Here is a 26,287-nt window from a genome sequence, read left to right as displayed (position 1 = left end):
CCAAATGAAGCAATCCATTCATTGAACAATTTTAATTGAGTATACCCAATGTGTAAAGGAATGGAAATCAGAGATGAGCGAACAGATTCGATCAGAGCGCTTACTGTTTGCTGAGAAAAACAGTAATGAAGAATACATTGTAGTGAGGTGCATTATCTAAGATAGAGGAAGCACTGAGTACCTGACCCTGGGGCAATGAAAGGCTTCTCGGAGGACAGAAGAGTGAAAGTTGAGGGTGGAGATGGGGGCCATGTCCTGAAGGGGCCGAAAACCACATTCAAATTGTCTCAACTCCTTGGCCTCATATTTAAGGAACTTCAGCATCTCAGTCCTGATGGATGTCCCATATTTAATGTTTTATGTCCCATGTTTTCTTCCTTTTCTTTTTTTGGTGAGGAAGTTTGGCCCTGAGCTAATACCTGTTGCCAATCTTCCTCTTTTTGTTTTTTTCCTCCCCAGAACCTCAGTACATAGCTGTATATCCTAGTTGTAAGTCCTTCTAGTTCTGTGTGGGATGCCACCTCAGCATGGCTTGATGAGCGGTGTGTAGGTCCATGTCCAGGATCTGAACCTGTGAATCCCGGGATGCTGAAGCTGAGCACCCAAACTTAACAATTCTGCCATTGGGCTGGCTTCCATATTTTCTTGCTTTGGACTCCCTGCTCTAGGGGCAGATGACTATTTAGAGTTCTCTAAGCATTCCATGCTGATTCTTGCTTCTGCAATTCTGCCTAGAACGGCCTACTCATTCTTGCTGGCCTAGGAGACAAGGTTCCGATTTTAAGGGAGCCCTTCTACTTCACACTCTGTCGTCCCCTTCTCTGCTCGACACAAACTTTAAAAAGCAACTTGACCTCCTTCCTCGGTTTTCCAGAGAACAGTTTGTGTATTCTCAGGCATTAGCGAGCCCAAATTAAATGGCAGTGATTTGGAGACAGAAATGCCTCCATTTTCTTCACAGTAACTTAGACAGTTAACAGCCACTGGAGTACGTAGAACTCCTTGAGGGGAATTTGTGATTCACCAAATTATTCTTCCTTGTTTTAAAAGATAAAGGATGGCTATTTCAATTACTCTGAGTAAACATGGCCTAACGTTAACTTCAAATTTAATTTACTGTAGACAATTGGATCTGAAGTGTAGTGAACAGCAGTAGACATGAAACCAAACAAGTAAAAAATGTTTGATCTTTAATTGTAAATATATCACTAGTGATTAGTATGCTCAGGTTATTGAATATTTGTACCCTTGTGCCACTATAGGTGAAACAAGTTCATACTTATTCTTTGCACTGGGTACTAATATGATTGCAGACAGCTGAGAAGCATATATGTATCAAAAGCTTAACTCAAAACATCTTTTCTACAATTTTCTAATCACAGTATAACTCTGATGTCAAATCAGGCCAAGAGCATCAATATAGAAACAATACAGAATGTAACAATTATGACGTTACTTTATTATTGCAGAAGTTCATAATAATTGGCATAGAAAAAAAATAAATGAACAAATAAAAGATATCATTATTGAAATGCACACTGATTTTTCAGCCAATGTTGCCTTACATCTTTATGAGTGTCAAATAAGGACATCAAGTTAGAAAAGTCAAGTCCAAATTCAAATTACAAAAATCCGAAGATACCATTTCTGATTTTTAAGACTAATTTTCTAACCAAATATATTTAGAAACTTAAAGTCAATGCTAATGATTTAGCTAATGATTTGAAAATGGATATACAAATAACAAATATACTGGATATTTTTATTAGCATTTTCCTTTTGTCAAGTTAATGGGAATTCACAAAATTGATCAGAAACAAAAGGCCCCACTAACTATAATTTGTCATATTATGATGCAACTAATTACTACTATATGGATTCCAATTTATCATGAACAAGATTATGCAGACCATAACTTAGGATAATACTTTTTGCCTTTGAGGGCAATTCTGTTATTCTGTACCAGTTTCATAAAAGATATCACCTATGTTTAGACTTCAATATTTTCTTAAGAAAAAGTAAATCTAACATCATGCCATATTATTATACTTTACATTATTATACTTAATGATCCAACATCATTAAATCAATCTTAACATTTTCCTTATTGATGATGGTTAGGATATTCTGTTGACTGGCTACAAAGACTTGCTTTAAAGAAAGTTAATGATCCGTGACTCCTGATGAATCATGAGTCCTCCAGGTATTTGGATTGGAGAAGGATCTCTTGTTTGACTTGATATTCTGAAGGTTCTATAGAAAAATAAAAGTAACAGTTAACAATATGCCATTTGAAGGATTTTATAAATGTGTGTGTGCTTATATTTTGGATGGATTCTGCACCCAGAAGGGAAACATAATCGAGTTCCTAAGTGTAAAGTCCCAATAGTAGAATGTTCCATGGTCTTTCAAAGAAGTATCATGCGTGTGTCTGTGATCTCCAAGAAGTCATTTTCAAAAAGAGTCCTTTCTTTCCTCAAAAATTTAAGTTTTTAATTATCGGTTCCTCTGCAAATTTTTTTGAATGGCTAGGGCTGTTTTAATTTAGCATAACATGAAACAAATGCAAAAACCGTAATCTTTACTGCAGAAAAGTATTCACAAAGATTAGACCTGACCGCCAGGTGAGTGGCACCAGCCTTCTGTCATGAAGGAGGCATTATGTATCTCCAGACGAGAGAGCACATAGGTTTTGTTGTTGATGATGCTTTTGTTTTGTTTTGTTCTTTCTTTCCACCACGGCTTTTACTTTTATCATTTATCTAACTCTGGATCTGGATCTTTCAAATTACATGTAAGGATCAACTTTAAATTGGGAGGGAAAGTAATTTGTAACTAAATATGACATACTTAACAATGAATGATTTGCTTTAGAATACATATTACAGCAAATTCAAAACTTTTGTCTATACTGCTCCCATTGTCATCCAGTAAAAGCGTATGCCTTTCTATGTAGACAAGAAAGAAAGAAAGGTTACAGCAGATACACAGGGAATTTTGAATAGCTGTCACCTTATTTATCTGTGGCACAACAGTAACCTGGAAAAAACTGTGGGCCCATGTGGCAGGTGTGAACTTTATACATTATGTGTGTGGCGCTAAGAAATAAAGATTGAGAACTATTAAAATAAGATTTTTGCTAGGCTAGAAAACCGTTTGCAGGTCTCTGAAACAATATGTCTGTGATGAAATATCGAGGCAGGCCCAGTAACTGAACAGTGCTCTCAAATATTTTAAACCAAATAAAGGAAAGTTTAATAAATTCCAAATGCTATTTTTCCCCTTAAAACTAACTTAACTATTTGGCCTTTAAACTATATCTTGGAACCCAAGGAATATCGTCTCATACAAATACAATTTTTAAGGCCTTGGAGAAAAGCAGTTTGTTTTAGTCTTGGTATTGGTAAGCATCAAATTATATGTTTAGAGGGGTGGGGTCCAACAAGTGGATATGTTTAGCTGGCATTGCATTTAAAAATCGGTAAGATTGAAAGTCCTTAGGCAGAGCCTACGCTCATCATTTGCCCGACTCCTTCGTGTTGCATACACCTCCCCACTTGAGTCTTTCGTTTCAGCTGCCTGGTTGTCAAGGCCTTTAAGTCTGAGATTTCTGGAAGAGCAATATGTGTACATGCATTGTGTAGTTTACCGAGTCCTCCTTGCTGAGCATCACGAGATAAGAGAAATGTCCATGGCCTCTGCTCCTCTTTGGGCCTAATCTTACTAATAAATATATTTTATGTGTGTGTGTATAATATATGTCACATATATTATACATATGTGTCACATATATTATACACACATAAATATATATTTCTTCATTAACACTTACGACATTCAAATTATATCCAAATACACACATATGTTAATGAATAAGCAAATAAACATCATTGATATTTAAATATGAAGCTATTTTTTAAATTAAAGGTAAGCTAATGTATACCATTTTGTCTCTATTCGTAAATGTTTTATAAATGGAAACATTTTAAACCCTAGACATTTAGAAATCTAGGGATTAATATGTCTCTAATCTTGAGTCTCACATGTAGCTGGAGCATTACCCCATTCCAGCAATGAAGGCAGCCAAGGAAAAAGAAGATTTGGAAAGAGTGAATAATAGCAATAAATCTTTCTAAGGGTACATTGGGAGGCCTCATTAAATGTCTCTTTATAACTGTATATTAAAACATGAATAAAATTCATTAATAGATAAGAAATTAGATTGAAGCGTAAATCTTCAGGTGAATATCCACTGTATGACGTATACAACAGGTCCACTGTGAGCGCTGATTAATCCTGCAGATGATTTGAATAAAGAATGCAGCAAAGTTCAATTCGGATTTTGTAGGAAAACCAGGGGAAAGATTGATCACAGTTTAATTGGGGGGGAACAATGCATATGTGCTGTAAAAGCCAATGTAAAAAAATCCCCTATGATCACATTTCCCCTACATATGAAGACTGAGAAGAAGGTTTCCACCGGCCTATCCCACATTAAAAGTTGATTTACGGTGTCTTAACGGAGAAGCTTTCCTTCTCCAGCCCTTTGTAAGCTCTGCCATGTGCAATGTGCTTTCCCAGGGCTGATTCCCTTCCATCCTTCCTTCTGATCTGTATCCAGTTACCTCAGCTTGAACATAGCCAAGAGAAGGATTCCACAGGTGACTGTCATGCACATGACAGCATAGATTACTTCTCCTGGAAACAAAAGGTTCAAAAAAAAATTACTGGATTTTTAGAGAGAATAAATAATAAAAACATCACAGAGGGTTGATTTGTAACTGACCATTGAAGGCGGAACGAAATCCACTTAGAGTGATTTCCTTTGCATGTTTTCTTTTATGCAACGAAATGCCTTTGACATTAGACAGGAGAGGATAATCTGAAAGAAAATAATGAAAATGAGATTAAAGTATTTAAAGGTCATGCATTAATTTTATCCCATGGGTTGTAATTTGCTCTATACTATAGGGCAGCAATGTATTCCTATGACAGTATTTTAATAAAATCTGATGGATTAGGATGAAAGTGAGAACACTTTTCTTAAATGTTGACAGCTTTTTTTCCACCTTTTAATCAGATAATTACCTTATATAAACTGGTTTTTGGGGTTTTGTTTTGTTTTTCAAACCATGATTAGAAAAAAGATTACATTTTATAAGAGAGTTCATTGTATCTTATATAGAGAATAGGAAAAAAGAGACAGTAACTCTAGGCTACCATTGGGATATTTAAAAAGATTCCTTCTTTACAAGAGTGATTGTTTTAATGTGCTTTTAATCACATCTCATTTTCCTAAGACCCACTGTATTTACGAATTCTTATAAAGGAGGGGCCCTAACCAGTCACTCTTCACCCTTCCACTCAGACTCCTCAATGTCTGCCTTTGCTTATTTCCCATATTTTGTCTCCCCTTTGTTACCCCTTATGTTTCTATTGTTGTCACCTATTTTTGTCTCACTTAAGGGCTCCTCTTGGCAACTCTGCAGCCTTAGTCTTCTTGGTTCTGTTTTTCCAAAGACATTTCCACCTCACCTCAGAACTCACCAGAGAAAAGGTGCAAGCCTTAAAATTAATTAATAGATCTATTTTAGGTGGTTTTTGTTGATAACTTTGATGTGAAATCACCTCTAGTTTTGACTCATTTCAACACAAATATGAATGTCAAACATACCAATAGCCAAATAACCAATTTCTTTGATGATGATTTAGGTGGATTTTGAGGCTCAAAAAGAAAGAAAGAAAGAAAGAACCCCCTCGAGAGAGCCTTTACTGCCCTCTGTTATAGATGCCTCATGCATTTTGAGACCTGGAAGTCTAAGTTTGAGTAGACAGTTTGCAGAAATGAGTGTATCAAATAGTGGATATTACATCCAATGACAATGAGTGGCGCTAGGCCCTGAGCAGGAAGGAACATGAGAAGATATATTACTGACAGTTCCATTCTCCACCCAGGGCTGCTGCTGTTCAGAAGCCAGCTCCGTGGAAGCCAGGGTTTGAGGTCTATGTTAGGAACAATCAGTAGAAATCACAGGAAACAGACTGTTTCAGATGAGTAACAAAACTCTCAGGGTGGGCCCAGGAGAAGCAGCCCGATATAAGAGCTGGAAAAGTAACTGAGGATTTCCTCATTAGAAAACCCTTTCTCGAGGAGTCTGGTACTCTAAAGCAGTTAAGACATTTTTAGTTCAATATTTTTTAATCTCCAACTCACATACTGTGTTATCATGTATTTATAGAAGTCTGATCTTAGGAAGGATGGGAAAAAATCAACTCTTCTTAATGAAAAAGTAATAGAGATAGAACTTGTGAAATTTTTTTCACTTTTGTGGTTATAAAATATATTTTTTATTTACTATAAAATTGGAATGAAAAAATTGAGCTATTTCAAATAATATCATTTTTACAATACTGGTCCTTCTTTTTGAAGGAATTTTAATCAAATTGAGCATGTGGATTTTTAGTGAAATAAATGATCATAATAAAATTTCATATTTAAATCAATTCAGAATATGAAGTATAAATTATTTTACTTCTTTTTAATTCTATGGCATTTTGTGAAGTTTTTGGCAGATTCACGGCCTAAACGTAAAGGTGTGTGATACACTTTGGCAGATTATTCGAACGATGCTCTAGTTTTCCTTTTTGAAATTCTATCCCTAAGTATATTTGGTCTAGTTAGGTATCACAATTCATCTTGGTATAAGAAAAAATGTACTATTTTGATAAATTAGTCTATCATTTAGATATACAACTGCCTACAGTAATTGTTAAACATTCACCTAGCGAGGTTTAGAAAGAATTGTCTCATTCACTAAATTTCACTCACATGGAACTCATTAACAAAGTTATAATAGATCAATGACAGAAATGCTAGCTAATGATCCCAGTGAAAATTTTAATATGTCTAGCAATCACTCCACAATCTTAAATATTGCACCCTAGGAGGATACCAAATATCAGTGCGAGAGATTAATGTTACAGAGAGTTTCTTGGCTACTGAAGCCCACTGGAGATTCTTCCCCGCCTTTTATAAACAGTGAGGTTTACAGTGTTTTATAACCATGAAATTAAAGTCGGCAGAGTTAATAACCAACCTCAGTCCCACACCATCTGCTATATTTATAGATAAACACTGTCAGTGACTTGTTTATCTTAACTCGTCCCCTAGAGGAATTAAATGCTATTATGAACTATATTGTAAAATCCCCCTGCATTTGATGGGAAATCAAGATTAATTTCAGTCTTACATTAAGAACAAATTTAAATAGTCTTCTCCCCAAATGAGCTACAGAGACCCGATCATTTCTATTTTTTTCTTTTGCAAATCCTTGGGTGGCAGAAGCCGAGAGCTGATGGAGACTGAAACTCTACTTTGCATAATTTATATGAAATGGTAAATACGTTGTAAAAAATGTGGTAGACCAGATACAAAATGGCTTAAAAATAAATGTCACAATACTTGAACTAGAAATTAAACATATCACAAACTACACATTTGTAAACCTTCAATTAAAATTTTAATTAAAACATAACCTAGAAGAGTCTGGTTGGAAGAAAAATTTTGTGAAGTGAACATTTTCATAGAATGATTTAGAAAATATGTTTTTTAGCTGTTTTTTGAATTGTTAATGCATCACATGGCATAGTTAAAATTTTATTGTCATCTTTCCATGTTTAAATAAAAGAAAGCCAATACCGCGGCAATATCTTGGTGAAAATGAAAATTCAAGGATGACTTTCCTGTGTATCCAAAGGTTGGTGCTATTTCTAATTTGGTCAAAACACTTTCATCTGAAGGTATATAAATTCCCAAATTGGAAGAGAGTTTTTAATTATTTATAAACACCTAAGAATCAGGACTGAGATTCCATATATCATGAACTCTTTCAATCATAGTGTATAAAAACCTCCTTCTAAAAGGGAGTTAAGGAGCATTGCTATTGGGAAGAAAGGAAAATATATAAGCATCTTTAAGTTTGAGAAGACAATACATTTGTAATATGATAAAACAAGGTGTAAACACATATAATGAGGATAGACTAAATGAACTAAATAATATACTTTTCCTGAACGGTCATAACATGCATCAACAAGGCATATCATTTATTTAGTTCACAAACTTCAAAGGAAATAAAACCATGTCTTAGGTTTATCTTCTAGCACTATGGCTAAACACGAGATGGTTGCCAATCTATGTCTAAACATATAGATTGAAAATAGGAATAGAATATTCATGGTTAGAGTATATATCTATAAATACACATGTGTATGTATAGTAGAATTGCAAAATTGAATAAGCCTTCTTAGATTAATTCAAACTTCCAGTGCAATGATCCATTCTGCCTCATTCTTGACTGATAGTCAACACCATTCCAAGAATGAGCCATTTAATAGTTTCTACCCTTCTACTACTCTTGATGCTCAGTTCTAGTTAAAATAGAAAGTACTTTTCTAGACTGCTCTTTTCTCAACTCCAGATAGTAAATCTACATTCTTTTGTTGGTATCACTGCCTAACTCTCCGGCTGCTATGTGTATGTCTGTGTTTTCAGAGAGAGACAAAGAGAGAGATCACACTGTAAGTAGACCACATAGAGCAATATTTTCAAACTTCAATATAAATCTTCTGTTTATCTTAAAATGCCAATTTCAGTTCTGTAGGTCTAGGATGAAGCAGAGATTCTGAATTTCTTATAACTTTGCAGGTGACGCTGATGCTGCTAGTAGAATATATGTACATACATACATATATATATATATATATATATACACATGTTCGTATATATTTTCACAGAATGGAAGGGACAGATGCATGTACCTATCCATATGACACATAAGATACTTTACTTCTTTTTTTTTTTTTTTTTTTAAAGATTTTATTTTTTCCTTTTTCTCCCCAAAGCCCCCTGGTACATAGTTGTGTATTCTTCGTTGTGGGTTCTTCTAGTTGTGGCATGTGGGACGCTGCCTCAGCGTGGTCTGATGAGCAGTGCCATGTCCGCGCCCAGGATTCGAACTAACGAAACACTGGGCCGCCTGCTGCGGAGTGCACGAACTTAACCACTCGGCCACGGGGCCAGCCCCAAGATACTTTACTTCTATGTACGTGGTGCTTAATAGTTTACAAGGCACTTTGACAAACACTGCTTAATTTTATAACTAACCAAATAGGAGTTATTAGCTCAACTTAATAAAAAATATCAGACAGAATAGTTGTCTTGTCCAAGATCACAGAATTGGTAAATAGTGAAGACGTGATTTGTAGCAAAATCTTCTACCAATTATATACAAAATCCACCTCATGGTGGATTACATTACAAAACACATGTAACATGTAAAACATTTGAAGCTTTTTTCAATGTGGCTGCCAATTGGATTAGGAAATAGATTTGAAAAATATTATGGGCAAGTTGTACTTATACAATAAATGTTGTACAATAAGAAGCATTTAATAGTAGTGTCTGATCACAAATGTTCATGCTTATGTATGTTTCTGTTGTTGAGATTCACAATAGAAGAAGTGAAATACGCTCTAACAACTAAAGCATCTGAAATGCCTCACATCCACCGATAGGACACTCCAGCTTGCACACACCTGTGAAACATGTTCATCATTTTCAATGTATTCAGATAAATCAACCACTTTAACTTTGACATTTAACAGAAATATAAAACTGAATGCTGCAATTTTCAAGGCAGTTATCTTAGACCCATTATCAGTAAGAGAATTTTCTGTTTTTGCAGATGTAGAGTTAGGACCATACATAAAGCTTTCCAGAGCAAAGGGCACACAAAGAATAATACACAAAAGATTAGTATAACTGTTTAAAATCAGGCTGGGCTATTGCTTTGGTTGCTATAATCTATGTCTACCTCGATAACAACCTGAATCTTAGAAAAAATATAAAGTAACTCCACTGTTTAAAAACTGCCTATATCTGGAATGAGTTTAATAGAAAAAGAATGTATTCCCAAAAGTGAATAGTAATTTTTACCTTGAATTATATTATAAAAGCAGTAGGAGAGCTTGTAGTAAGACAAATTTAAGATAAGAATGGGAATAACTTACACTGCATTTTATCAATTTCATAAATCTTTGTTTTCATAGATGGATGTTTTTAATGTACAAAATATTTTTTTATGAAAAAGCGTACGTGACAATACTATTAATTTTCCAGATAGCTTTCTGACGTTTCCATTTGGAACTGAATGACTCACTAATGGCTACCTTTTTGGAAATGTACAAGACTTTACCTGGCTGGCTTACACAATTTCCTCATAGGCTGATAGAAAGCACGAGGGAAAAGAGAGTTAGGAAAAAAACAAAGGAAAGAGATATATTTTGGAGGGTCTTCATAGTCATTTGGAATGATGAAATGATTCGGAAAGTTTTGTAAGTTATTGAGTTTTAAAATGGAAAAAAAGTATACAATTGCAGCATCTCCCCTGCACATAATTTTGCAAATCTTCAGGGAAAAGTTGGATATAAAAATGTAATACATGTTATTAATTCTCCTTAGACAGTAACCGTCTTGAGAATAAATACCACATCTATCTAATTTACAGTATAATGTGGCTATCACAATGCCATGCCTGTGCAATTCTCTAATGGCCAAAATGTATATATCAGTAGCTTTCACATTTCAAATAGCACATCTGTCACTGTGTAGTGACGTGCACTGTGTAGTATATGATTATATAATGTTTAGCTCTGTCTCATCTTTAACTGACATGAGCCAAGGGTCTTCACGTAAATCACGTTTTTCACATATTATCATCATTTCTTAAAATGTAAGTTCATGTACCAACTGCACTGCATATGGTTACCCAACCTACAAAAACATGTTAAGAAGCTATTTTGCCTGGCAATGAATTCTAACAGTCAAGTTTGTTTACCCATGGGCAGGGGGTAAGTGTCTTGGATTAGGAGATATCTAAGAGCAAAGAAATTCTCTGAGCTTTAGTTTTCTCATTTGTAAAATGAGACTGGTAATACCTACGTTTGCAAGATTGTTTTGAGGATGAAAACTAGTATTAGGATAATAGAGCTTTGGGGAACTTCATGAGAAAGAATGTGCAGTTTTAGGGAGCAATGGAAGGGAAAACAAGGATAAGAGAAGCGATTCCTTTGATCGTTCTTTTTCTCCTTCCCTTTCTCTGGAAAAATCTTTGTGGCCAATTTACCGAAGTAGAACCCTCTGTCATTTTCTATTTCAGAAACCTGATTCCAGGTAGACACGTAAATTCAAAGCTTGTTAGGAGAGGCAGAGTTTTCTCAACTGTGTTCCATGAAATACTAGTTCAGTAGAAAACTTTTACATGCTGGACAAATAAAAGCTTCCATAAGAAAATGACTTTGGAAAATTCTAGATTGGACAAAATAAATTATGTACTTTTTTGGCTGCAAGAATTTTCTAGTTTTTTGACTACAGTAGAGGGGCACACTTTACCTAAACTCATTTTCTCCATGAGATATATCTGGGAATCCATAAAAAAAAAATCTTGGAAAACATGGGTATATGTAAATAATATACAAATATTTATATATTTTGGGTGGGTATAAGACATTTATTGAGGATTCTTATTTTTACTTAGTAAATGGAAAGTCAGAGGACACCATACTAACAGTATTTTGTGTCCATAACTGTAGGCACTAATTTATAATCATTTCCTCTAGTAAACTCATATTCACAAGCACCTGAAACCACAATTTTTCTTGTTCTCTATTCCTGGGAATCAAGCAAATTTTTCATCCTGTGGTTTGGGAGACTCATGCTGCTCCTATTGCCCCTTGGAGTGGTTGGTGTGAATCAACATTAGTTCCACGTTCACTGCCAGTTGATCTGCTGTTCTTCAGTTTTTCAACTTGTCCTCATGGGATATGGAGGATTCAGGATCTGCCCTCTACTTAGGAGACTCAATCCAGCAGAACTAGGAGTTCATGGATCATTTATACCTAGTCACCTATAAATGTCCACAGGGCTATGTGGAAGAAACCACCACATTTGGACCCAAGTAAAGATTTTTCAGTTAAGTAATTACTTCCTGCTTCAAAGCCGGCACCATCAACAATGGGGTATTTTCATAGGATTATTCGTGACCCCATTCTTATGAAGTTCTCAATCTAGTTTTGGCCGGGGGCGGGGGGGGGGGAATAATGTGAATAAAGTGAGGAGGGGATCAACAAAGGACACCAGGGGAAAGCATGCATTTGCCGAAGGGTGGGAAATAAGGCTGATTTGCATTCTGGGTGTCCTTGGGAATCAGATGAAGTAGTTTCCATGTGGGAAGGATGAAAACAGGAGCAGTGGAGAGCAAGAGCTGTCTTCTGCAGGCAGAAATAACATAACTAAAGCTGAGCTGGAGAATTAGTCTAGTCATGGTAAATAGGCTGGTTGGGTGGGGAGAGCTAACTAGGAAGTTACAGCAGTTTAGGCATGAGAACATGAAAACTAAAAATAGGAGGTAGAAGCTGGAGTAGAGAAGAGAGGAAGTGTAAGAGTATATTTAAAACAAAGAGGTTTTTCTTGGAAAGCATAGTACACAGCATAGTAGCACAAGCGTTAGAGTCAGACATGGATTAAAAACCGGCTCTGTCTCACCCCAGCTCTGCCATTTCTGGCAACTTACTGGGACTCTGTTCCCTTATCTTTAAAATGGAATAACACCTACCACAAAATTTATTGTTAAAAATTAAATATGACAATACATAAAGAGAGTTTGGAACAGTGTTTGGCACAAAATAAGCACTCAATAAGTATCAATATTAAATATTATGTAATATAGAGTTGTATTTGATATTGAAAATGCAGAGAGTTCAATCAGAGATGACTCTTGGGTTCTTGAGATGACATGATATTTTAGAATAGTTTTGGTGTTAAAGATGAAAGAATAATATAAGAGAGAACCATAGTGTTTGTCTCTCTACTTTTCAACCGGGCTGCTCAGAGAAAAGAATACAGGCTTTGGACTCAGAAAGAACTCCATCACAGTCTTGGTTGCATCATCCACCAGCTGCAGTAGCCATGGACAAGCTAATTTAACCTCTGAGCTTAATGCTTCTCAAATGTAGAAAGGGAACTGAGATTAATAACTCAAAATAATAATAACTATATTATTTTGCACAAAAATTCACTCTTCTTTCTCTGTAATGGATTATGCATCCACCACCCAATGCCATGTGACTTAGAGCACTGCTTTATGTGGAAGAGTATGTTTATTGCCACTCTGACATTGAGCTTGACCTTGATTTGAGTTAGTCAAAAATGTGAGCAGCAATGACGTATGTTATGTTCAAGCGGAAGCTTGAGAGGGATTCCATTGCTTGTTTTTTGTCTCTACCATGAGAAGGGCATGTTCTAAATAGTGGCTATGCCTTTAGTCTGAGTCTAGAAATGGGAAGCAGAGCCTTAGCTGTCAACCCACAGCTGCCTCCATGTAACGTGACCTAGAAATCAAACTTTGTGTTTGTAAGCCACTGAAGTTTGGAGATTGTTTGTAACCACATAACCTAGCAAAGATGACTAATTATAATACATCACAAATGAAAAATGTTGACAAATGGTATGCGCTTAGTAAGTATTACTTCTTTCTTTTCTCTCCTCTCTTATATTGAATTTCAGTAGAGGAAGAAGACAAAAAGTAAAAATAAGGTTAAAGACAGGTGAGAAAGGAGGATAGTGAACTCAGAGAAAAGTGGGGAGAGCATTGAAGAATAGTCTTCATCTTGGGGATGGGAACACTTTCCCCCTTTTGGGGGTAAATAGTGGACAGGAGGATATGCATTCATTGCTGTCTCTCAAGTTCACTTTATTCTCAAAAATAAGTATGAGATGCAACATCATTATCTATACCGGGATTTAAATCATACTCCAGTCAAATAGGGCCACATTACTTTTATTCGTAAACACCTTCAGGTTATATTACAGTACAAGGCACTAGGCCCTTGGAAATACGGATGTTTTGAGCTGTTTTGTCACTTTAAATAAACCCCCAAAGACATAATGAGAATTGGAAATAGAGGCTACTAGTGGGTATAAACAATAGAAGGTAGTGAGAAGTAGTGCAGCATAGTGGAAAGAGGCCAGCCTTCGGCTTCAAGCTGCAGAGGCAAGTCCTTGCTCTAAAATTTGCTAAACGTACGACCTGGAGTACTTAAAAAAAACCCTTCTGTGCCCAGTTTCCTATTCTATTAAATGGGATAATAATATTTATTGGCTTATTGTGAGGATTAAATGAGACCAGACATATAAAGTATCTTGCAGAGGGTAGACATACAATAGGAGCTCTGATTTTTTAATTAGAAAAGCATGTTTTGATCGTGGTTGCATATCAGTATTAACTGTGGAGCATTTAAAATGAAAGATTCCTAGGCCTTATCACTGTAGGATTTGATTTAATAGGTCAAGGGAAAAGTAGGGATAAAGTTCTGGACATTCATAATTTCAAAAAGCTCTCTAGACACTTTCAATGCATGGTCAGAGAACTATTGGCAAAGGGTGGAAAATACATGATTTTGGAGGTGAAAGAGAGAAGTCAGACTGTAAACCACTTTATGGTAGGCTAGTGAAATAGAAGCTCTTAATGAGAAAGAGAGAGGAAGAGGTTAGGAGTCATGTTTCATAGATAAACGCCTTTGAAAAAATCAGCAATTGGTGGAGAATAACCAGATATAGGGATGGAACTGCTAAGCCAGTTTTGCCAATTGAAGAAAAATTTATTTGGATCAGTAAGAGATCTTATCACCTTGAAAGTTCTCTTTCAGCTACCTGGCAGTATTAAAAGAACGAAAACAGATAAAAGCAACAATATTTCCATTGCAGAGGAGGGATGCTAGAATGAAAGTAGGGGCCAAAGAACGGTGAGAGAAATTGACTGGGTCGAAGCAGCCGTGTAGAAGTGTTGGAAGGAGCTATTAGGGTTGTAGACATATGCTTAGTGTACATTTTCAGTGTAATAGCTACCATATGTACTTTAAACAAAATACCATTGTACGTTTTAGGAAATCTGTTACACTAGGAAGGGTGAGTGAATAGAGATGCAGGTACTGAATCATGGCTGACCTGGAAACTTAAAACATCAACAGAGGCATCTTTCTACACAGACCCCAGTGACACAGCAGTGCTTCACTAAGATAAGCTGCCCTTTGAAGGAAGCCTTGCAATCTGATTTGTATGGCTTCTCTCCATTCAAATTGCCTCGACTCCCAACTACAGCAGAGGTACAATCAGGAACAAGTGGGCTCTGGCCTCTTTTTGCAGGTGAGTTGTTTTGAAAGTCCCGAGTGTATGCCTACAGTATCTGGCCTCTCGACATGGGTGCTAATGCAACGGTAAAACGTCAGTCCCAGACGTCTGGCAAACTCAGAGCATATTGGGAATTGGGAAAGCTCAGTCCTCAGCCACAGTGGCAACCAAAGGAAGCCATTCTACCCGAAGCCAGAGGCTCAAGAAAGGAAAGAGACAATGGGGATTAGGTTCTGAGAGGCATCCTTTAAAAACATCACCAAGCGCTCACACTTTGCCATAAAGCGACTTTCATCCATTCCACATTCTTTAATCTAGACAGAAAACCAATTTGTTTACTGGGTTTTGCACCACAAGCCACAAAGAATTGTAATGAGTGAGAAGAATAAAAATCATGTTGTGCCCATTCTTACAGTTTACTAGATATCAGTGTGATGTTAGGGCATTCTTGCAACTTTGAGACTGAGAGAATGTTTACTGATGTTTGAAATGCTGTAAAGGCTTTTCTTGAACCCAAGAAAAGAACTCTGGAAGATGTTTTGGGACAATCTGATACTAATGGAAGATGAATGATTGTCATTAGCAATGGATTCATGACAAATCTCTACTCCTTGCTCACCTATCTCATCTAAGGGATTCTAATCATCTAAGTATCAAACATTCTTGTTTTTCTAAAGAGTCCCCTCTTTAAGATGATATCCTAGCATGAGGTGCCAGGGCAATAACTATTAAGTGCCCACATATGGTGTTTTATGGGAATACATCTGATGCTATAATATTGTTGTCACAAGAACACTTGGCTCTTCAAGCCAGGAATACACATGCTCATAATAAATGATTTTTATGACTTCACATACACAATCATGATGCACAGAAAGTATAAAGGAAAGACTGCTTATTTTATGCAGCTTTGGCACTAACTCCATCCCCAATTATAGGCAACCAGGGGATTGTACGAAGCCAATGAAAGCATAAGGGTGGAAAATGGAAAAGATAACACTATGCTTTCACATACTGAAGGCTGTTATTGTTCAAATTGTAACAGTATTGTTTTGTTGTTTTATTTCCCTCCATGATCTTAAATGCTCCTTCCTTCTTTAGTGCTGCCAAAATGTGAGTTGTCTCACTCATCAATGGCAACTCTTTAATCTTTCCTTTTTGGCTTAGAGCAAACAACAAAGGTAGTCATGGATGATTCATACTGTCTTTCATGCTCAGTGGCAGGCTTTTTCCCCTCCCTTAATAATACCTGAGCTTTTAAGGGTAGAGTTGGGAGAAGGTGAAGGTAGGAGGCAGCTGTTCTCCTGTTGTTTTTGCTGAGGGTTTGTACATTTCAGGATTTCCAGATTACAGCCGGGTAAGCATTTTCTGCAAAATAGGAAGCCAAGCCAAATTTGCTGGGTTTCAGGTCTGCAGACAAAATTTAAGCCAGCTGGATTTTATTGGGAAGTTTTGCGTGCAAGTAAACCTAGTGGTGAAACTCAAGCCAGCATTTGTCTCCACTGGAATGGGCTCTATCTTTAGGGCTATCCCGCTGGGGCTCTTCCCTTGAGGGCGTTTTGAATTTTGAAAGGTCCTCAGAGAAAGCTGCCAGATTATTGCCTAGAGTATCTGATTGGAATCTTAGCCTGTGAAGGTGGAAGGTGCAACTAGATATGATGCCTTTCTCAGTCAATTCTTCAGAGAGATGAAAGGAAGCTGGGTCTCTCTCTGTAATCTGATTTTAAATTACCCCAATTAAAACAGCTAATGATTCTCTATCCATATGTACTTACAAAAACAAAAGCCAACAGACATATATTCACTTAAACACACACACACACACACAACACACAATAGTGCCTGGTCAAAGTGGCAAAAAAGGCCAACTTATGGGATTTGAATACAACAAAAGTTTCACATCATATTTTGAGTGTGCCTTAGGTAAAATTTATCATGTTCCTTGCTAAAAATACGCAGTTTTAGAGATTTAAACTTGTAAATAATAGAAGGAAAGAAACACACTCTATTACAATTATTTAGTGAGTTTGGGATACATTATTTACGAAGCTATTTAGAATTTGGAAAACAAAGCAATAAAAGGTAATACAATCCTACAGAAAACACTTTTACTCTAAATTTCAATTTAGATCTCTGAAAGAATAAGTACTTTTCCAAAGGCAAAGAAAGAAATGATACAGGCTTTCTTAAAATTTCAGTAAAATCAGAGGAAGGAAAAGTTCTTGGCAGACTAATGGTTTTTTTGGCATTAAAAAAAAAAAAAAATCATTCCAGAGCTTGTCCTGTATACAGACAGCATGGAAGTTTCCTTAAAGTGTACTGGCCTCATACATATCTGCAGTTGCCTAATCCAAGAATATTAGGGCACATCTAACATCAGAGATCATCTATTTCTGTTAAACTCTTACTAAAATTTAATATGTGAGAAATCTGGGGTCTGGGGAGAGGATAACCAATTTCTTGCATACCACTTGCTGTAGTTAGGGATCCAACTTGTTTCCTGGGCTCCCGTTCTTTATATGATAACATGCTGCCTCCCATCAAGCACATTTTTCAAGGATTCCTTTGTTATATACACATGTTCCCTAGGAAGTGTAATATTTATAATCAATTGACAATGATAAATTTCACCTGATTAGATGAGAGGAGTATGTTTTGGTTGTTAAAATCACAGTTTCTGGTGCCCCAGACTGCCTTGTGTAAATCCTGCCACTATTGCCTTCTGTGTGACCTTGGACAAGTTACGAACCTCTAGGGCCCCAGTTTCCTCTTCAGTAAAAGAAATATCATCTACTTTACATATTTCTTGTGAAAATTAAAGTAAACAAGACATAAAATGAAGAGAATAGTGTTGAACACATAGCAAGCACTCAATTAGGTCACATGACTCTGAGTAAACAAAAGACAAGCAAGTTAGCGTTCTCAGCCAGGTACTGCTTTAAACCGGCAAGCGACACCTTTAGATGGTTATTAAACCTTCATTTTAAGGATATTTTATATAGCTTCAGTCCTCCCCACATTATCATTTCACAATGTTGAGATGACTTTGCAAGCAGATCCGTTAAAACGTTCCTGCGGTTTGTCAAATGTAGGATTATTTTCAAGAGTTTGTCCAGATCTTGATACTATGAATATTAATTGGATGTTTTAAAGATCTGCTTCTGGCCATTAGTCATTCACTCTTTCTGCAGTTTCTCTGAGGCAGGTGATAATGTGCTCGAACAGCACCAACACCTGATAGTCTTTACTTTCCATAACAAGTGCTGTCAAATGTAGTAAAGCTAAATGCATGGGAAGACCTTGTCTATAGGCTCCACCTCTCTACTCTAAACTCTGGAGCCTTCCAGGAACGTCCCAAGTACACTGTCAGAGAGATTAGAGCATTCCATGTAGTCTAACCTGGTAACTGAGTCTGACTTATTCACTGCTATCCTTGGGAGGTTGGGCAAATCTAGGGTGGACCTAGAGGGCCCGAGATTTTTCTATATGCAGAGATCTGATGCAGATTCCAACTGCCAGGACAAAGTGTCCGTAAGGTCACGGAAGTTAGCAAGAGAAATATGACTTCCTCAACTATAATGAGGTTTCACATTGGAAGTTCAAACGAGTAACATTACCTAACTGGTCTATCTCCCTCACCCTGTAGTAGCTTCTCACCTCCAAGCCTAATCTCATTCAGCGTGGAGCCCACATCCCGCACTGCTTTCTGAATATCGTGAGTTATATGCTGAAACTCAAGAGATGACGCTGTTCTGACGTTTTCTGACTCACGACTTTTCTCCATCAGATCAGTGGTTATCATCGTGGACAGTGAAACTGTGGGGCCAATAAGAGTTTTTCCAGTGATCCATGTTTAGTTTTTCATGTTTATAACATGACCATCTTGGTACTAATACATCTGGGATATACTAGTAATTTATTTATAGTTAATAAAAAACAGGCATCACCTCACTATTCTTTAATCAAAACCAGTGCCTCTCTTGCTGTTGACTCTGGGGATGTTTATTGTGTGGGGATAAGGGACAGTGGGGGCAGGGGGTGATGAGATCTTACTCCATCAACTTGGTGAGCAAATTGAAACACATTTAAGAATTATGGTTCTAGGGATCATATCTCTTTTGGTGTTCCAAGATCAATTTCAACGTGGTGGGGGGTGGTTCCCCACAACAAGCAATTTTGAGACACCAGCTGGGTGTCATACAGTTCAACTCACTTCTTATACTATCTACTCAGAGACAGCATTAGATCCCACAGGTTGAGGGTTCAGTTCTTTGAGACTCTGCCTGGCTTCAGATACAATGCAAATCCAGGTACTTGTACCTCTGATGGACTGGCTTTAAATTAGGGGTTCCCACGACCTCCTCCCCAGGCTCAATCAATTTTCTAGAGCTGCTTACAAAACTCAGAAACATTTTACCTCCTAGATCACTGGTTTACTATGAAAGGATGTAACTTAGGAACAGGCAGATGGAAGAGATGCCTAGGGCAGGTATGGGGAAAGGGCATGGAGCTTCCACACTCTCTCCAGGCACGACTCACCCAGCACCTCCACATGTTCACCAACCCAGAGCTCTCCAAACTGGTCCTCTGGGGTTTTTATGGGGGCTTCATTACATAGGTGCGCTTGATGAAATCATTGGCCATTGGCGATTGATTCAACCTCCAGCCCCTCTCCTCTCCCTAGAGGTCAGGGGGTGGGACCGAAAGTTCTAACCCTCTAATCACAAGGTAAGTTCCTCCGGTGACCAGTCTCCATCCTTAGGCTACCTAAGGGCCTTCTAAAAGTCACCTCATCAATATAACAAAAGACACCTTTATCCCTCTATCACAGGAAATTCCAAGGGTTTTTGGAGCTTTATGCTAGAAACAGGGTGGAAGAGCAAATATACATTTCTTATAAATCACAATATCACAGTATGTCAAAACAACGAATGTTGAAGCTCCTCCGTTGGAGGTACAGAAGTGTATATTGACATTGATGATTCAAGTAAGAGAGGATTGCTAGACAGTAGCTGATTTCAGGAAAGAATCAACGAGTACTCTAAGCCAGTGATTCCTAAAGTGTGTTACCTGGACAAGCAGTATCCGCAACCCCTGGGAACTTGTTAGACATGCAAATACCCAAGTTCAGTCTCAGACCTATTGAATCAGAAACTCTGGGGTCGGGGACCCCCTCCAGGTGATTCACAAGCAGCTGAAGTTTGAGAACCACTACTCTAAGTCACTCTCTCAAGAAGAGTTTTAAGAAATTATAAGGACATCTGCTTGAACGCTTTCATGACACTGACACCTAGTGTCCACGAAAAACAGATTCCTAGATTGACACAATGCATCAGGGCGATTAGGTTGACCTATTTCTCAGTAGCAGACAGGTTGTTATATACCAGATACGTAAATTATTTGTTATATGGCTATTACATTAGATTTTTTGTTCTTAAAGTGTCCTTAAGAGATTGTCTAGGCCCATGCTACACAAAGTGAGATCGCCGGACCAAGAGCATTGGCATCACCTGGGAGTTTGTTAGAAATGCAAATCTCAGGCTCCACTCCAGACCTCCTGAATCCGAATGTGCATTTTAACTGAAAACTATGTGATTCTTATACACGTTAAAGTCTGAGACCAATTGTCCAAGTTCATCATCTGCCCTAAAATCATTCAAAGAATATCATATTTAAGAAGTCACTTATCCTAGAAAATACAACACTTTAGATCTTCCAGAAACGATCGTCTCCCACATCACCTGTGACATCATAATGATTATGCAAAAATTATTGATTTGCGTGATTTTCCAAATCCCTCGAAATCTATAGGAAGAGTTAATATTAACTGAATATTACTATGTTCTGAATATTTCTTTATATGAATTAACTGATATAATCTTTGCACCAACATTCTAGGTTAAGACTGATTATTATATTTCACAGACAGGAAATTGAGGCAAGGAGAGTGAATAACTTGTGCACAATTACTTATCTTGTAAATGATGGAGAAATTATTTGAACCCAGACATTCTGTGGTCGTATTGCCTCTCCAAGGCTATGTTCTCTAATAAAGTCTGTTAAGACTTCTATACATGGCATCTGATTATTATAGGCATTGTTGTTGATCATAGTTTTTAACCAAAATTCAAGAGTGCGGCTGAGGAAGAAGGGACATAGAAGAGGCTGTGTTTAAATTTTACATTTGAAAGCAAATAAAGATGAAATACATTGATTTATCACCGAGGCCCAAACCAAAAGAAATATCCAGAATTCTAAGTCTATAAATTAAATAGCATAAAAGGCGAAAGTTACAGAATTTACCATGGATCTGAATTTTTACATTGGGTGGTAACTAAAGTCTTTCTAAAGAAATGGTTTATTTGTTTTTATTATTCTTTTTATTGCTAACTTGTAACACACATGCCTGTTCTCTGTAGAATTCAAAAGAGTTTGCAAATAATGAAAAATAAGATCCTAAAGGAATCATCATTAATTTCTAAGAGGAAAAAGATACATTTATACGTGAGCGTCTATGAATTTGCTGGACTGCAAATTCACCATGGAGCCACTTTAATCCAGAAAATACAAAATACTGGACTATTTAGAGGCTATGTTATAAATATGAATACAGAGTAGAGAAATTCTGTTGAACGTTCCTTGGAAAACCAAGAGACATTTTTAGCACCTGGACTGAATTTGAAGGAAACTGGACGTGAATTAGAGTTTTGTGTAGAAACCAAGAAAAAGTCAGTGGTTTTGTCTAGATGAAGTGATTTATTTAAAGCCAAAACTTAACATAAAGCTCCTGGAATACTAACCTATATGAATTGGCTGTAAGAGAAGGCGGTGTGTGTGTGTGTGTGTGTGTGTGTGTGTGTGTGTGTGTGTGTCATATGTGAAAGAGACAGAGAGAAAGAGAGAGATTTTTGCAATGGAAATGTCTTTCACAATTCACTTGGCTCACTGTTTTATTTATAGTCTATAATCTTCCTTTCTCAGACAGCCAGGTATCAGATGACAATAAAAATTAAAATGAGAATTTACAAAAGTGAATTTAAGCCTTTATTAATCCATTTTGCACAATCTTTAAATTATTTTGCTAAAAATAAGTATAGAATTTTATGTAACTTAGAAAAAATATATAATACCCTGTATTATGCACCTCCATACATTCCCGGGTATGTTTCAAGGACTTTCTATAAAAATGCTCACTAACGAAATGCTATTTTTAGATCGAGACCTTCACTGGGAACAGACAGATCAAACGTTGTAAGGCAAGATGAAATGCAGCCAGATAAATAATCTACCCATTGAATGCAGACAAGTAAGATGAATAAAACAGTCTTGCTAGCAATCTTGATATCTAAGATGAGGCCTCAACAGACAGATGAGTGAGAAGTACGGTTACAAAAAAGAAACTAAGTAGTAGAAATCGGTACTAATGAGAAGGTCTCTTTTCTTGAGCTTCTCAAAAGACTATACACATTTTTAGCAGTGTTATATTAATATTTCACAAAAGCTGCTAGTTCTGCAAATCTATTGAGGACAATCTTCTTTCATTGTCGTTATTAACAGGGCTAACCATATCATGTAGTTCATTAAGGAGATACATACATTTTAGAGCAAAAATGTGTTTGGATCAGTTGCTTATTTACAGTGTTGACACCACCCAAGAATCAACTAAAACAGTTTCCTATTACTCAGACTTTTTGAAAGTAGATCTATAAAAAGGAAAAGTGTTAGAAAATATAAGGGGCTTGAAATGTTTTTACTAAAATGAGCAGTAGCAGCCTAGTCTTGTTAATTTCTGAGTCTTTTGCTCAAATATTTGAATTTAAAATTCCAGCTTAAGTGGAAACACAAATGAGTGAGGCTCTTAGTAGGGAAGCTGTATTATTAGGAGGGTTCTAATAAGGGAATGAAAAACAATGGTATTCAGAAGACAGTGATACAAAAGAGATATAGTAGACATTGCTTCATTCATTCATCCATTCATTCATTCACTATGATGGAGTGGTTAATGGGTACCAACTGTGTTTTTCGGCACTGGGGTGAAGCAGGCCACCTTGAGAGCTGCATGGTCTTAGTCTTGCCTTTCTGAGCACAGAGGTTTCTCATTCCCTAAGAGGTGTGAGCAAAAGGAGGCTCTGGAACCCTTGGCCGGTGACAGGGTTTTTCCCACCTGTGGATTAGAGCAGTGGTTCCCAAACTTGGTTGAAAATCAGAACCACCTGGGTGAATTTTTTTTTTTTAAACACAGATTTCTGAGCTCTCCATCCCAGGCCCACTGAATTAGAATAACGGAGGTTAGGGCCAAATATATATAAATTAAACAGATTCTCTAGATATTTCTTCTTCTTCCTCTTTTTTTTTTTTGAGGAAGATTAGCCCTGAGCTAACTGCTGCCAATCCTCCTCTTTTTACTGAGGAAGACTGGCCCTTAGCTAACATCTTCCTCCACTTCACATGTAGGACGCCTACCACAGCATGGCTTGACTAGCCGCAGGCCGCCAAAGTGGAACGTGTGAATTTAACCACTGCGCCACAGGGCCGGCCCCGCTCTCTAGATATTTCTGAGGATTAACAGGTTTGAGAACCAAAAATTCAATGTCCGTCTTCTCCATCTTTGGTATGGTCTTTATGATCAGCAGGTTCTTCATTAATAGTGCAAAGATTGTTCCTAAGATGAGCTGTGGAACCAACTGGTTTTGGTGAAACATTAATATAGACTCCTCAAAACTCCTAAAAATGTGCGTAGTCTTTGTAAAACATCAGAAAAAGAAATTCAATGGTCCAGTCCTAAATCCTGAACCAAAAACAATGGTTTTTAAAGTAAGAGCAATTAAAATGTATAGTTTGTTTGCTATGTAACAGGCACTTTGTACACTTCATCTCATTCACACTCTCCGGATGAATAGGTGGTCTCCAGCAAACCCTAATAGGAGAGTTACAGCACAGACCCCTTGGGTCCTGGAGCAAGGCTATGCCATCTGCAGTGGACGACCATCTTGTATTTGAAATATAGCTCCTAACATGCCACCGGCTATTATCAGATCCATTAAGTCCTTGCTTCCCAGAAAGATGAGCACAGTATATCAGGGCTAACTGTAAATAGACAGCTGTCACACCACAAATCCACTTAGAAGACACTGGTGAAGGGAAATCTCTCCAGAGGCAGAATGCGAACAGTACTCTTGATTGTTCACTTTGTAGAGAAAGAAGCGGATAGAAGTTCAGACTGAAGTGGTAAATTGCTTGACCAGAGAGATGAAAAGAGCAAACCTGAAGACTGTAGACAAGGAAATGAAGTGAAAAGGCATGTAGAAGGACTCATAATAGCGGCTCAAAGGAGGCAGATCTTTGTATCTGAGGTTAATGCCTAGCAGAGAGTATCTACAAGAGAGTAGGACCTCAAGGTAGACTGGTGATTTACCTGGTGAGGCCAACCATGCCCTCTCTTCAGCCACACAATGCCTGTGCAATAAGCATGAAGAGAGTAGCTACGGTAACAAGGATCAAGGCTGTGCATGGGCTCCACAGACTGGATCCCTCTCCTTAAGGCTGATCCATCAAAGTTCTGCCAGTGCTGAAGGCCAAACCTCCTAGCAAGGGCAGAGACCTATACTGAGACCTCAATTTGGCAGGTTGGTGGCAGACTGACAATGCCGTTACACTCCCACCCTGAAGGAGGCAGTGATGCATCCATACTGGAATTTATACCTACTGTGGACATGGATTTGCCTTTGTTCCTCACCATTATACTTCCCAAATGCCTAATCTATTTTTGTGCAGATGCAACCTGACAATGCTTCACCTTAGGCCTTGCACCATATGCCTTGTGCCACTGCACTGTGAAATGTCCATGGGGCTCCACTCAGCATTCATGGATGTACTGTATACAATTTCCAGGGAATCAAGGCTCATGGGCCACTCCTGAGAAGTAGGAGACAGGATCCAAAGGCTAAATGCTTTCGCCTTTCTTCTGCCATGAAGACAGTTTTGTGATGCATTTCTCAAAGCACCTTGAAGGTCCCAAAAGAAACAAGACAGCTTGAAAGAGCTAGAGTGATAGGGTGAGTTGATTACTATTGACTGAATTGTGCAGTTTTACAATAAAGATAGGAGCTTAGGTAAAAACTGGCTAGTTTTCAAGCGAGATCAGAGAGATTAAAATGTGTACTCTATAACATTGAAAACTGACTGCTTCTAGATCCCAAATAGTAAGAGATAAGACTAAAAAAGATCTCCAGTTATAAAAGGCCCAGTATTTCTGAGTTAAACAAATTGACTCAACCATGCAGCAAAAATCTAATTAAGGGTATTACATTTTCACTCAAGTCTATTGTTTAGATTAGCTTAAATCATTAAATCAGAGGGAGGGGCATGGGGGTGAGGAAGCAAGGAAATAAGGCAGACTTGGGAACTAAGTCCATAAAATACTTTTTTATTGTGGATATTGGCACATGTAACTGACTAAAAGCAAATAGATTAGAAACCTAACACATTTTTAAGAGATTATACAGCCAAAGTAGCCACCAGTCTATTTGCAAAAAGTCTGTGACTGCTAAACTTTAAAACAACTTTCAATTCCTCAAACTGTGTGAGCAGGATACGGTCTATGAGAGCTCCAAGTTCCCCAGAAAGGGAAGCTACGAAACCTACTAAACCTACTTCAGACATGGCTATGGAGGAAGACGGATAAGGAAGAACATTCCAGGAGCAAAATGAGAGCCATAGAAGGTGGTCCTTCCTGGTTATCCAAGGAAATCCACACTGTCAGAGAGACTTCATAATGCCCATCAAGTAGGGTCTCAACACTGTGTGTGGTAACTCTCCCATTTTTCCTTATTTTGAAAGGGAGTTTTTATTGAGGTTATGCTGCCCCTGTTAGAATATATAGTTATAGCACATACGTATATGGAAAGAGAGAGAGAGAGAGTGTCTGTGCATGGTGTTTGATGTTCATGTCGGGAGGACGGCAGGGAACAGCTGTTCTTTTTAGTTCATGAGTTGCCTGTATACTACAAGGCACCGCAACATCTAAATTGCACCTTACCC

The 26,287-nt window shown here is 37.4% G+C and overlaps 1 protein-coding gene across 1 annotated transcript in view; it reads right to left on the bottom strand.

Moving 5' to 3' along the window:
• Positions 1-1,440: 1,440 nt before the first annotated feature.
• GFRAL (GDNF family receptor alpha like) overlaps positions 1,441-26,287 on the bottom strand; it is a 51,053-nt gene continuing 26,206 nt past the window's right edge. The window contains exons 5-7 of the mRNA XM_070584805.1: positions 4,787-4,882; positions 4,626-4,698; positions 1,441-2,253 (exon numbers count right to left, since the gene is read on the bottom strand). Of these exons, the coding sequence (XP_070440906.1) occupies positions 2,154-2,253; positions 4,626-4,698; positions 4,787-4,882 (269 nt within the window). The 3' untranslated portion in view covers positions 1,441-2,153. The remainder of the gene's footprint in view (positions 2,254-4,625; positions 4,699-4,786; positions 4,883-26,287) is intronic.

Source organism: Equus przewalskii, chromosome 19 (assembly GCF_037783145.1).
Source record: "Equus przewalskii isolate Varuska chromosome 19, EquPr2, whole genome shotgun sequence".
NCBI lineage: Eukaryota > Metazoa > Chordata > Mammalia > Perissodactyla > Equidae > Equus > Equus przewalskii.
Note: the sequence above shows the minus strand (reverse complement) of the source record. Positions and strands in the feature narration are given on the sequence as shown.